The sequence below is a fragment of the Diprion similis genome, chromosome 10 (assembly GCF_021155765.1).
Source record: "Diprion similis isolate iyDipSimi1 chromosome 10, iyDipSimi1.1, whole genome shotgun sequence".
NCBI classification, from domain to species: Eukaryota; Metazoa; Arthropoda; class Insecta; order Hymenoptera; family Diprionidae; genus Diprion; species Diprion similis.
This window is the reverse complement of record NC_060114.1, coordinates 18270686-18283248: the sequence shown is the minus strand read 5'-3', so window position 1 is coordinate 18283248 and position 12563 is coordinate 18270686. Positions and strand designations below refer to the sequence as shown.

Sequence of the window (12563 nt, the reverse complement as noted above, 5' to 3'; positions counted from 1 at the left end):
ACATATGTACATACACATACATTTATATCTATACGTTAGCAAAAAGGTATTATCATTATTATTATTTTTTTTTTGCGAAAGAATGGATAATCTGCAAAGGCGTAAAATGTTTATTCGGGTATTTGTGTTTGTGTTTGTGTTTGTGTTTATAATTTGTGTGTGATTGATATATTGTTATTTGTATTTAAAATTATGAAATAACGCGTGACGAGGACAATGACGCAATTATATTATTGTATGCATTTACGACAGGGTAACGTGGCGGTTTCATCTTCGTAGAGTGATAATAATTTCAATTTCAATGATTAATGAAGAATCGTTTATAATTGTTAAAAATTTTACGGAGGCCATTTTTTTTTTTTTTTTTTTTTTTTTTCCTCTTTGCTTGTTCAATTTTTATTTTGTCCTTCTCAAGGATGTCCTTCTCGATCTGGTGTTCATTATATTTCAACTGCTTGTACGGTACCTATTCTTATGATCTTCTTTCTCATTCTGCGGTTTCATTATGCTTTGCCTTACTTCTCACTTATTCTTATTTCATTAATATGTAACATTCAAAGGGAGGACAGGTAGGACACTCAGGATGGGATACAGACAGACAGACACTGACACAGACACAGACTACAGCCTATCACCTATCTATCTATCTATCTATCTATCTATCTATTTATCTATCTATCTACCTACCTATGTACCTATATATGGTCTTTATTATCATTTTGTTAGTAAATTGTGTCACGTTATCGTTAATAAACGTTTCTAGTTTGTTTTCTTTTTTTTCTTCTTTTTCGCTTCCTTCCTTTTCTCCGTTTCGTTTTTAATTATCCTTATTCTTATTATTATTATTCTTATTACTCAAGCTTACATGCCCAAAAATCTACCAGAGGCACTTTGGGTTTATTTAGTACCATTATAAATTGGCGCTTGTCGTAGTTTTTCATAACAACATATTACGCTCATCTGTCGAATGCTCGAGGCAAATCAACGACAAGGTATAAATCGTCGATATTATATTCCAAAGCTAATGAATACAATCAACATTTTTATTTTATTTTTTTCCTTTCTTTCTTTCTTACTTTTTTTTTTTTTTTTTTATTTCTTTTTCACTCGTTTCACCTGTTTATTTATTTAACGGCGTTACCACCCTACTCTGCAATGCATTTTATCACGTTCGTCTCGTTCTTTTTTTTTTTTTTTTTCTCTCTCTCTTTAAAGGATTCGTTTATATTCTTATTTATTCATTTCTTTATTTATCATGCTGATTTTACTAATTTCCATTCATCAAATATTTTCACAATTATCCAACTTCCTTCGCAGTTTGCACTTCATTCACAATCTTTAAGTTTATTTTTACTGTAATTATTGTTTTCTTTTTTTCTTTCTTCTCTTCTTCTTCTCTTCAAGTTTTTACAATAATTTATGTACGTTTCGTTTCGTTTTATTTCGTTTCGTTTCGTTTCGTTTCGTTTCGTTAAGCCTCGTTAGCGTTCCATTTCTATACAAATACACAAACGTATATTACACATAGTTGTTTTTATTCAATTTTCTCAATTTCTTTTTCTCTTTTTTTTTTCTTCTTTTTTTTTCTCTCTTTTTCTTTGTTTTTCTTTTTTCGCCTATAACATTTTCACTTCTTTCCCCCACCGTCGTTCGTCCATTTCATTCGTTTGTTTATTTTATTTTCCATTTGTTTCTTTTGAGCAATATTTATATACTTTCTCCACTGACAACTGCACATAGAAATTGACACACTGGTTAAAACTGACACAATTATTACAACGTTCACACTCTTTTTTTTTTCTTTCTTTTTTCTTTTTTTTTTTTCCTTCTCGTCATCATAATCTCCCATGCCCACATACCTATGATAATAATGATAGTAGTAATAGTAGTAATAGTAGTAGTAGTAGTAGTAGTAGTAATAATAATAATAATAATAATAATAATAATAATAATAGTAACAACAACAACAACAACAACAATACGTTTACCTGTATACGTACGGAGTATGTTGCGTGTAAATTGTGTACCTAAATCGTAAGTGAAATAATACTTTCGGAGATTTGGTTTGTTTGTTTGTTTGTTTGTTTGTTTGTTTGTTTGTTTTATTCTCTTCTTGTGGGTGAAAAATTTTGTTTTATATCCTCCCGCTCGCTTCTTCGCTCGGTACGCGTCAGAACAATTAACGTGCATACATTCACTCCAAATATGACTCTATCTATCCACAGATATATATATATATATATATATATATATATATATATATATATATATATATATATATAATGATAATAATTAACGTAACATTAATGATTATCGTTTCATGTATATGCATACGCGTATACATATATATGTACATGTATGTATGTAGATCTGTATAATCTATATTCGTGTATCCATACACACATATGTATATATACTCTATATTACATACGTTTGCGTTCGAACGAGTCGTAATTAACATCAATATGCATACAATGATATTGTACCGGGTACCCATAATATGTTATCGATGCGTTACAATCAGACAATACTTAAACAGTGATCAATTATTAGCTAACACGGTAATTTTTATCATCGTTATTACTTTTATTATTATTATTATTATTATTATTATTATTATTATTTCTGTTTCGCTTTCTCCTGCAATACTTCTCTCTCTTTCTCTCTCTCTCTCTCTCTCTCTCTTTCTCTCTTGTTATTTCGCTGATTACGTTCTTCTTCTTCTTCTCTTATATATATATATATATACCTTATGAATTATAACAATAATTAATAAGAATGAGACAACAACATGACGACGGAGGCATTGAAGCATATTATTTTATTTACGAGGAAAAGTGGCACGAAATGGTTTATCGACGAAGGGAGGGGGTACCAGGGATTTATATAATATACCTATATATACACATGTGTGTGTGTGTGTGTGTGCGTATACGTATATATATATATATATATATATATATATATATATATATATGTACGTACATGTATACATCACACAAATATACACGTATATGCGTAACGTTACAATGACAACGATGGCGATTATACGAAGGAAAAGTGTATACCAGATAAAAAAAAAAAAAAAAGAAAACAAGAAAGAACGGAATTATATAATAGATACGATAATGACGAGAATGACAGCGAATTATACAAATTACAAATGGACCGATGAAAAATGACAATTAATGGAGGAATGATGACGGGCTGAGAGGTGAGGGGATTTCGATTACATACAATTATTTTGGGACTAGGGGTGATAACAGGGAAGCACGCACACTCAACACAACCGTCACATCGAGATATTCTCGCGCACGTGGCCTTACAGTTCATACATATAATATATATATATACATACATAATGATATAGCTATACCTAACTAAATACACAGTCTGTTCCATTGCTTGGATGTGATTTGTTGTCGATTTTATTTTATTTTGTTTATTTTTCATTTTATTTTTTATTTTCTTCTTCTTCTTCTTCTTCTTCTTCTTCTTCTTCATCGAGTTTTTCAAATTTTTACTTCTTTCTTTCTTTCTTTCCACTCAGCTTCTGTCTTTTCACGATTTTGTCTCAAGTATTTAACGTTGTAACGTGCGCGTAGACGACGTACAGAATCACCTATATCCGATTGAAATTAAAAAATGTAAAAAGAATAGATAACGTCAGATAATATCGTAGGATTGAATGTCTTTCTTTTAAAAAACCCATATTTCGATCTTTAAACCACCTTCGATGATGAGGACAAACCTTGTCTTTGACAAAACGGATAATTAACCGTTGGAAGAGAAATTCGTAATACCGGAAAAATTAGACATTTTTCGTACATTGTAACTTTTTACTGTCGTGGGAGAGGTAAAAAAAAAAAAAAAAAAAAAAAACCAATCCTTGCCTCCGCGCAAACATTCACACGCGCGTAAATATATATACATTTGTCAAAGGTGCGTTCATTCTCTGACGTCTTTTCGGATGATTAGGTGATTAGGTGCATATATATTTAAATACCTGAGCGTTTCGTTTGTGTATTAATGTAAGTATGTGTCTTCATGTGGATGTGTGTGTGTGTGTGTGTGTGTGTGTGTGTGTCTTTATATGTAGAAATATTAATCATCATTACCGTTATTATTTCTTATTCTTTATCCTAAATATCTATAATTATTAATATTAGTGATTATTATTAATTGTTATCCTTAAACCTCAGTTCATATTCCGAAAAATTGTTCTCAGCTAGTAGCGGTGGATGGAAATGTTTCTTCGTTAAAATCAATTACGATTACTTATCGATACGGTATAGTATTTAAATTGTATGCATCCATGTATATTTATATATAATATTTATATGCTATGCATAATGGTATACATGTATATACATACATATATATATATGTATACATATATGTATATACGCGTATATCAGTTCATAGTCAGGTCGTTTAAATCGTTTTACACATATACAACATTTGTTAATTAATTATAAATAATCATTAATTAATTATGAATTATCGTAATAACATTTATTTTTATCATTTAAAAGATTATTTTCGTATATCGTCGTCGTCATGATACTTCGATGATATATGAATTTATATAGAGACGACGACGACGACGACAACGACAACGACGACGACGACGACAATATTCAATCACACGATTTCATATCCGACGCGAAGCGGCGATCCGTGTGTGCATAATTACGTGCGATCATTTCTTTCCTTTTGTGTGTTACATGATCGCGATATTATAATGCGATTTACAGACGCCCCTGAATTTTCATAATCATTACATGTTATTTACATTACGTAATATCGAATTACGCAGCGGTGAAAATTGCAGCTTAATTATCCATTATCCATCATCATCATCATCATCATTATCATCTTCTTCGTAATAATCGTTTAGTAACACACTTCTCGTTACCTCAAGCACAATATTAAACATACACCTTTGATACTTGAGGTCAAGTGTTAGCCGAGATGACATTGTCTCCCGACGATGTCATCAACACTGGAGTAAAAGGTGCAGAAGAGGTGCCATCAGCCTGTCAGGTCGAGGCTCGCCGAAGGCTCCAGCTGCCAGTTTCGTCGGATTTATCTCGCGTGAATCGAAAGCGTTTTTTATTTTCTTTTCTTCTTTCTTTTCCTTCCGTTTTGTTTCAATCAATTGAATTTAATTTAATTTAATATACCTATTTAATATAACTCAGCACGGCAAATCCTGGCGAGATCTAGTGAACGTTGTTGTACTATCGACATGGTTAGCGAGACATCAGGGATTTCCCTCCGCTGCCATTATGTTGTGCACTTGCTCGAGCTTGTAGGCCAACCTCTGCTTCTGCGAAAACTCGTCTTCCTCCAACGTTACGATTAATTGTTCGTTGTATTTTACCGCGTATGTGTACAACTCGTAGAGTGCGCAGTTCGTGTTGAATTCTGTCGAGTGCAGCTGCGGGAAAGGGGTGAAAAAATATTTTATTATCACTGGTTCTCGTGTTTAAGGTAGTTTCGAAACGCACTAATGACAGTATATTAATTGGATGTTGGAATATTCTTATCAATTTTCAAATATTTCAAATAACTGTAAACTGACGTGACGCAGGACTGAATTGTGAAAAATATGTGTAAAGCTGGTTAAAACGTCAGTCAAAAGATCGATGGTACTTACTCTAGATTCTTCGGCCAGCATAGCGTTCATATCTTGATCAGAGATTGCGGGCATAATTTTAATATCGGAATAATATCGATCCACCCATTCTTTGTACCCTGGAATGTCTTTTGCGTATAATAGCTTGGAACTCGGCGAGTCTTTACCTATATTCGAAAAATCGATATTAATTAGCAATTATGTCATCGTAAATATTTATGTTTTTTTTGGAGGTCCTTAGAAGTTCTCCAAGTATAGATAAGCCGAAATTGACAAATATATTTGCATAATCACCTAATCTATGGTCCGACGTTGAGCAACTGTCCATGAAGGTCTGGGCGACGACGGATAAGCAAGAGTCAACGATGTTCGATTTATGAATATCGAATACGAAGTTTGGATTCTTGATAAGATTGACCCAAAATCTGAGGGGCAGGGAATTGCTCTTCCACGTGTGTACGACCTCGGGGTCTGATATGCCGTGAAGCAGAGCTTGATCGTCGAGGAAATCGAACATGTATTTTATCGCAAGGGGAAGAGCGGACCCCCGATGCGCGGTGCTGAATATGGTCTCAAACAGATCGTCGACGAACTTTTGGAGGGTACCCTTGGTCGCGAGTAGCCTCGTCAGGTATATTTCCGAGACCATTTTGTTACCACGCTCGCCCTCCTTCTGAGCATCTGTGTCATGATGCTTGACGAGATGCCAGTACTTTATTCCGCTGTCGTGATCATGGTTCAGCGGCGAAGTAGCACGGGACAACGGAGGACTGGCGGAGCTGAATTTGCTGAGATTCAGTGTTTCATATTTGTGAGACTTGTCAGTTTTCTCCGAGAGTATCGAGATGTTGTAGAGGGACGACTGTTTCGAGACTAGATTCAGAGACGCGCCATCCGGCACTCTGTAGTGGTTGAGCGTGTTCCTCTTTTTCCAATCTCCCTCAGCCTTTGTCGTCGAGTCGTCGTCGTACAGTATCAATCTGCCCGACGTGCCGGTGCGCCATTCTGCGGATAACAAACGATGAAAAACTGTTATTTCATTATAGTACGCAGGATGTTTTTTAACTCCACTAATCTTGCTATCGAACATGCATTGCTACTTACCGAGATCCAGGTCGTCTTTTCGCGGTCTCTGACTGTACGGCGTGGCTCTGTATATCGTGTCCAATGCCTTCTCTTTCACTTGGGATATCGTGTCACAGTCCAAAACCTTCACCGCGACGTTCTCGGTATTTGGATCCAATCCACTGACAAATACAGTTTGCTGGGATATCGACACGTAGGCGGTCTGCAAGATGGTTATTCAAGTTAATTTTCAGTTGTACTCGACTTTAGTTTTCTCAAAGCTATTAAATATTTGGCATTTTCCGATTACTCGTTCCAAACCTTCGCTTACCATTGCCTTGAAGTCGATAGACTGGCGAATTAATTTTTCTTCCGACAATGAGTAGCGAGCCTCTGATGTAATCGCATCCACCGGTCCCTTGTCCACCTGCTGCTTCATACCTCTGAATAGCATGTACAGCGGCTCGCCGGCGCATTCTCTCAAGAATTTGTAAAGAAGAAAAGTAAACCATGCGGAGAGCATTTTTTCGGCGACGCTCTCAGTCCTGAAAATATAACGACAATTTCCACCATCAGTAATCGTACTTGACATGAAAAAGAATTCAACTCATTAAACAGAAGAACAAATATATAGTCAAGTCACTGACCGTCTCAAAAGTAACTTCGGATGACTTTTTCCTTCCATGCACTTTTCGATAAGTTCGGCTAAGAGTGTTTTGAGAATGTCTGTACAGTATTCCATTTTGCTTTGAAGCGTGACCATTATAAGGCTGGCGACATTGACTCGATCCCTCATCGAGAAGTATCTATTACTTTCGAGGGTCCTAATGAAGAGCAGTAAGAATGTTTTGTTCATGATCAGCTGCCCGAACAATCTGAGTCCCTTTTCTTTTCTCATAAGTTCAGGTCTCTCTCTCTGCAGGACGACGTGGTCGTCGATATTAGGGAAGAGTATTTTCATGGCGTAAGTTCTGTAGTCAAGGAACGGAATGCCGCCGCTGGTCAGATCGCCGGTCAAATCCGTCATCTCGGTCTGCAGCTCGGCAAAGGCCTCCTTGCACTCGGCGGCGACCCTGAGTTCAAGGATATCCATTTGCTCCTGCATATTTTTGAGCACTCTGTTGCTCTCCGTTGATTTCCTGCGGTAAGCAACGAGGAACGCGGTGAAAATGAACAACAGGATCACTATGGCCGCTGAAACTCCGTACATTGCGGGTCTGGATAAAGACCCGTTAATCCCGGTCGGCGAGGCGTAGCTGAGCTTCCCAATTTTGTACTTCAGCCCACCTCCGACGACTACAATCACCTCTGGAAGTTCCTGCTTGTTCGCAAGACCCGTGTTGTCCAAGGCTGGAGGCTGAAGCGGTGGCGGGCGACATGTTAGCTGTTGTCTCGATAGGGACGTCACGTTGCAGAAGGAGTTGCCGATCTGGACAGTCACGTCCGACTCCTGACACGCGCGGTCCAAGTGCTGTCCGTTTATGTTGAGATAGTCACTTTTGTAGTACTTCACTTCCTCCTCGAACACGTCGTACACAGGATTTGGGTAAAGCAGGAAATCCTTGTGCCTGTAAGTAAGAAGTATACTGGTGAGAAGGGAGAGATGAAAATGTTGAAATAAACTAAGATTTCGACGTATGAGTAACGCTATCCAATATGAAGAAGTATTTGCAAGTTTGAGGGTACGATCACAGCGCAGTGCAATGAAATTTATCACAAACCCATTAGCGGAGAGGTTCTGTACGCCCGTGACATTGTCCATGCGGAATCCGTACTCCAGCTGCAGTGGATGTTCAGCGTCCAGGTGAGTGTCTTCGGATACTTCGACGGCGGGCGAATTACAAATCATGTTTGTATGGCTGAACGTAGCGCACTGAGAGACGAACATTTTGTCGTCGTAGTAGACATACATCTGAGGATTTTGCACGTAGCCAAGGTTCTTTCCAATTACCGATATCTTAATACCACCGGCAGGAATCCCCTTGGGTATTTTGACCTGTCCCGGAACGCCACTCTCGACGGATTCTATCGTAGGATCGTCGACGTATTCGAAAACGCCGTTGTACTGTCTAACTCCGCTGTCAAACTGCATCCTTAGCACACCGCTGCGGGTGGTGTTACTGGCGCTGGTCATGCAGAGGGTCTCGTTGGCCTCGGCGCTTATTATGGAGCACGGTAGCTTGTCTATGAAGGCGAGTATCCTGCTTCCGGCGTTCATGTAACGTCCTGTTATCCTGATGACGGTCCCACCACTCCGAGGGCCATACTTAGGCGATATGGACTCGATAACAGGGTCGACGAATTCGAAGTTGACGTCCGAGTAGCCGCGAAAATCCTCTATCTTGACTATCACGGGTCCCTTTCGCTCCTGAGGAGTACCAGGCCCGTCGACTCTGCATACAATCTGTTTTGTCCTGACGTAGAGTTCAGGGTAAGGCTCGCACGGAAGTCCGGCAATCGTCGCTCCAGCGTATATATCGGCAAATGTTTTGCCCAAATTTATTCCTCGTATCGTTACATTGGTACCTCCTTCCCATGGCCCAAGCTGCGGCTCGAACGACAGAATCTTTGGGTTTGGGCAGGTTTCATTTCTGTTTAACCAAACGCCCGAACCTCGATTGTTGCACTGCTCTTTCACCTCGCACTTATCGGAGCTTTGACACCAGCCACATCCGTACTTTTGGGCGAGAGCCAAACACATGCCACAGTTGTCAGCCATATCCTTGCAACGGTATATGACAACGTGAATGTTGTCGGGATTATCCAGAGGCTTCGAGCCTCCCCATATCACCGCGAAAGGAACCGTGATGTTCGGCGCCCTTGACGTGTACGAGAACTCAGTCGAGTCGCAATATATCGTGTCTGCTAAAAGTTGTGCGTTAACGCTCGTTACACGTCCTTCGATGTTGAACTGACAGACGAACCTCGTTTGCACGATGAATTGCTGTTGAAGAGATAAGCAGAAGAATACTTGGATTACATCTCATCACACACAAAATTGAACACCTTAAATATGGTGGAAAATTTTTAGGCTTATGATCAAATTCTGCGCTCACCCCAATGATATGCACTTTGACACGGATATTTTTCTTTATTCCAGACGAGACGAGTATTTCTTTAGAATCCGTGGCGTTTATAGTTGGACAAAAACCTGGTCCACTTCTATAACTCGGGCCGATTCTCTGAAAATTAGAAATACACAACGGATCAATATAACGCAGGTTAAACGAAGGGGAAACAATCTGGTTAAAACTGTTCCTCGGCAAAAAGCTTTACTCACGCTGACTCCGGTGACCAAAATGTCATTGCGACAATTCTCGGCAGTGTCGTGAGTGCATCTGTGACCATCGACGCACCAGTCGCAGGGGAAGCTCGATGAAACGCACTGGGTACAAGAGCTGTACGTGTTGCAGTCAAAGAAGGTAAAATTTGTGGCAACGAGGTCGGGTCCGCTGGTCATTCGGACGGATAATCTAGCCGTGAAGTGGTGCTCGGCTTGAGGTATCGACGGCAGCAGATCGGTCCTTGGAGTGGTGCAATTAACGCCGTACGATTTTCGGGTAGCATTTGTTATGAGGGTTTTGTCGAGGGCCGAGAACGCGCAGAGAAACTGTCCCGGGAGTGTCGGAAGGTTCTCTATCACCAGATCCAGGGTCCTGGCAGTCGTTCTTTGCAACTGATTCGGAGTGACGCTTGCTATGGTCGTGCACCTACCGCTCTTGTACGAAATCCAGTACAAGGGGTCGGTGGCTGCATCCTGACAGTCGCTTCTCAGGTTGCACTTGTTCTCCAGCGAGCACCAGCCGCAGTAAGGATCCTTGGCCTCCAAGCAGTCCCAGCACGTCTTGTACACCGAACATTCCTGAACTTTGACTTTGGACACCTTGCGCTGCGTCATCACGTAGAGATGCATAAGCTGCGAGTCAAAATGTAGGTCCGAATTCACGGGGGATTTCGGATCCACCTCAAGGTCACCATACTTCTGAGCCGAGGTCGCACTCTCAACGACGACCTAAAACCAAAATACAAGGAATTAATGACAGTACTGACTGAATTTCTAAAGATTGATGTCTACTCGTCTTTCGTGTCTTTTGTGTCTTTTTGATTCAAGTACGACGTCTCGGAGAAAGGATGAAAGGAAGGAAGTAACGAGCCGCCGAAGGATGCTGGACTTAATTCCAAATCCACGACGTGCCGAGGGGTTGAAATAGTTGAAGTGTAGCGGTGAAGCGGAAGTGGAAGCGGTATCGATCACCGGCCAAGATTTACGATTAACCCAGACTTACGCGTGTTTCATGTTAATTGACAACTCCGGAGCAAAGTAGGTTTTCGGGGGTGGGTTGGCGGACAGAACGAGGGCGCCGAAGAAGGGAGTATAAGTAAGTTTTATTGCTCTAAACGCGCGGTAAGTGGTCGACCACGTTGGTCAGACCCGCCCACGAATTTCCTACTCTTGCAGACGTGGCGTGTACCTTCGTACAATGTGGGTATTATAGTATGTATGCATGTACGTACATGCCTACACCCAACAACTTTTTCAAGTGTAGCTGCATAAACGAAGAAAGAAATAAACGATGCCACTGCTATAAATTAACCGGCTGGTAGAGAGAAAGAGATACGCTATATGTATAATGCAATGCAACGCTGCCCACAACACAGGAACAGTGATTATTTCATTCAAGATATTTCCTAACCATCAAAAGTATGATACACACCTCCTGTCCGTCAACTACTGCAGACTCCATGCGATATACAGATACAGGCTTGAGACGGAAAAGGATGAGTTAATCTTTCGCATTATAATTGACAGGTGAAAGAATGATACGATTTAAAAATTTATACGCCCTGCAACATTAGAAGCCGGTATATTTACGTACGTAGTAGTAATCGTAGTCTAAAGAACGATCGTAGACGTAACAGTACAACAACGAGTGTACAACGAAACCGTGAGATCCATCTGTTAATTTACAACTCGTGATAAATAATGACTCTTGATATCTACTGTACGAGAATAAAAATAATAAACAAATAAAGAACGTTCATGGGCTCGAGTCATTAACAACACGGGGGAGCAGTAACTCCTTCCAAAGGTACGCTCGAGATAATTTATAATAATGAGTTAGTTGGCCAATCGAGGAGAAGGACGATGGGCACCACCGAAGCGACGATTATCATCAAAAAAGAGTTGTGGGTTAAAATCGTCCGCACAATAGATACACCGAGCAGCCTGTATCATCTATCTATACAGTTCTAAATTCTAGACACATTTTTCTTTTCATACAATAAAGTTAAGAATAATTTCTTATCGTCGAGTACAAGCCTTCTGTAATAACTACAATCATCTCCCCAACTCGATAACGGTCGTGAATTCCTCTTGCGTATGCGCGCACACCTTATTAGGTACACTTTTTATTCTATCAATACCTCTTCCGGCTGACCGATGTGCTTTGGTACACCGTAAGTTTGGTCATCGGAACAAGTATAGTTAGGTTCCACTAGGTACACCACTATCGCACGTGCCGGTGCAGTTAAAACACCTAAAAACACCTACACTAGGCTGGAACCGCCTATCAAAGTTGAAGTCAATGAAACAGGAAACCTCACACACACATTCAGACTGCAATGTACCCGGAATCCGAGTCGTAAAGTCGTGGGCACCTATGCGTGGTTCTTTCAAGAATGATTTTCATTCTTCTGTAAGGTGGTATCTAAATTGATAATGAAAGAAAAATTTCATCACCATTCTCATATCCAATGACTCGTTGGTGGACAATGGAAGACATAACAATCTCAGAGTCACAAGTTCGAAGAAATATGTAAGAAGTAAGTAATGTGCTGTATAAGATTGACATTTTGC

At 39.6% G+C, this 12563-nt stretch overlaps 1 protein-coding gene and 1 long non-coding RNA gene across 4 annotated transcripts in view; both read right to left on the bottom strand.

Moving 5' to 3' along the window:
- Positions 1 to 233: 233 nt before the first annotated feature.
- Positions 234 to 1068, bottom strand: LOC124410775. The gene is made up of 2 exons (XR_006929621.1): positions 696 to 1068; positions 234 to 655 (listed from the first exon to the last, which is right to left on the bottom strand). It is a non-coding gene; the product is annotated as an uncharacterized LOC124410775 (long non-coding RNA).
- A 3645-nt stretch (positions 1069 to 4713) lies between these two features.
- The window catches only part of LOC124410761 (plexin-A4), a 68280-nt gene continuing 60430 nt past the window's right edge, over positions 4714 to 12563 (bottom strand). For 2 of the 3 annotated variants that reach the window (XM_046889365.1, XM_046889366.1), the window contains exons 4-12: positions 9987 to 10718; positions 9763 to 9888; positions 8428 to 9650; positions 7354 to 8274; positions 7038 to 7251; positions 6746 to 6929; positions 5936 to 6670; positions 5663 to 5808; positions 4714 to 5443 (exon numbers count right to left, since the gene is read on the bottom strand). In XM_046889365.1, coding sequence (XP_046745321.1) covers positions 5267 to 5443; positions 5663 to 5808; positions 5936 to 6670; positions 6746 to 6929; positions 7038 to 7251; positions 7354 to 8274; positions 8428 to 9650; positions 9763 to 9888; positions 9987 to 10718 — 4458 coding nt within the window. In that variant the 3' untranslated portion in view covers positions 4714 to 5266. The remainder of the gene's footprint in view (positions 5444 to 5662; positions 5809 to 5935; positions 6671 to 6745; positions 6930 to 7037; positions 7252 to 7353; positions 8275 to 8427; positions 9651 to 9762; positions 9889 to 9986; positions 10719 to 12563) is intronic. The other variant, XM_046889367.1, reaches the window with a different exon arrangement.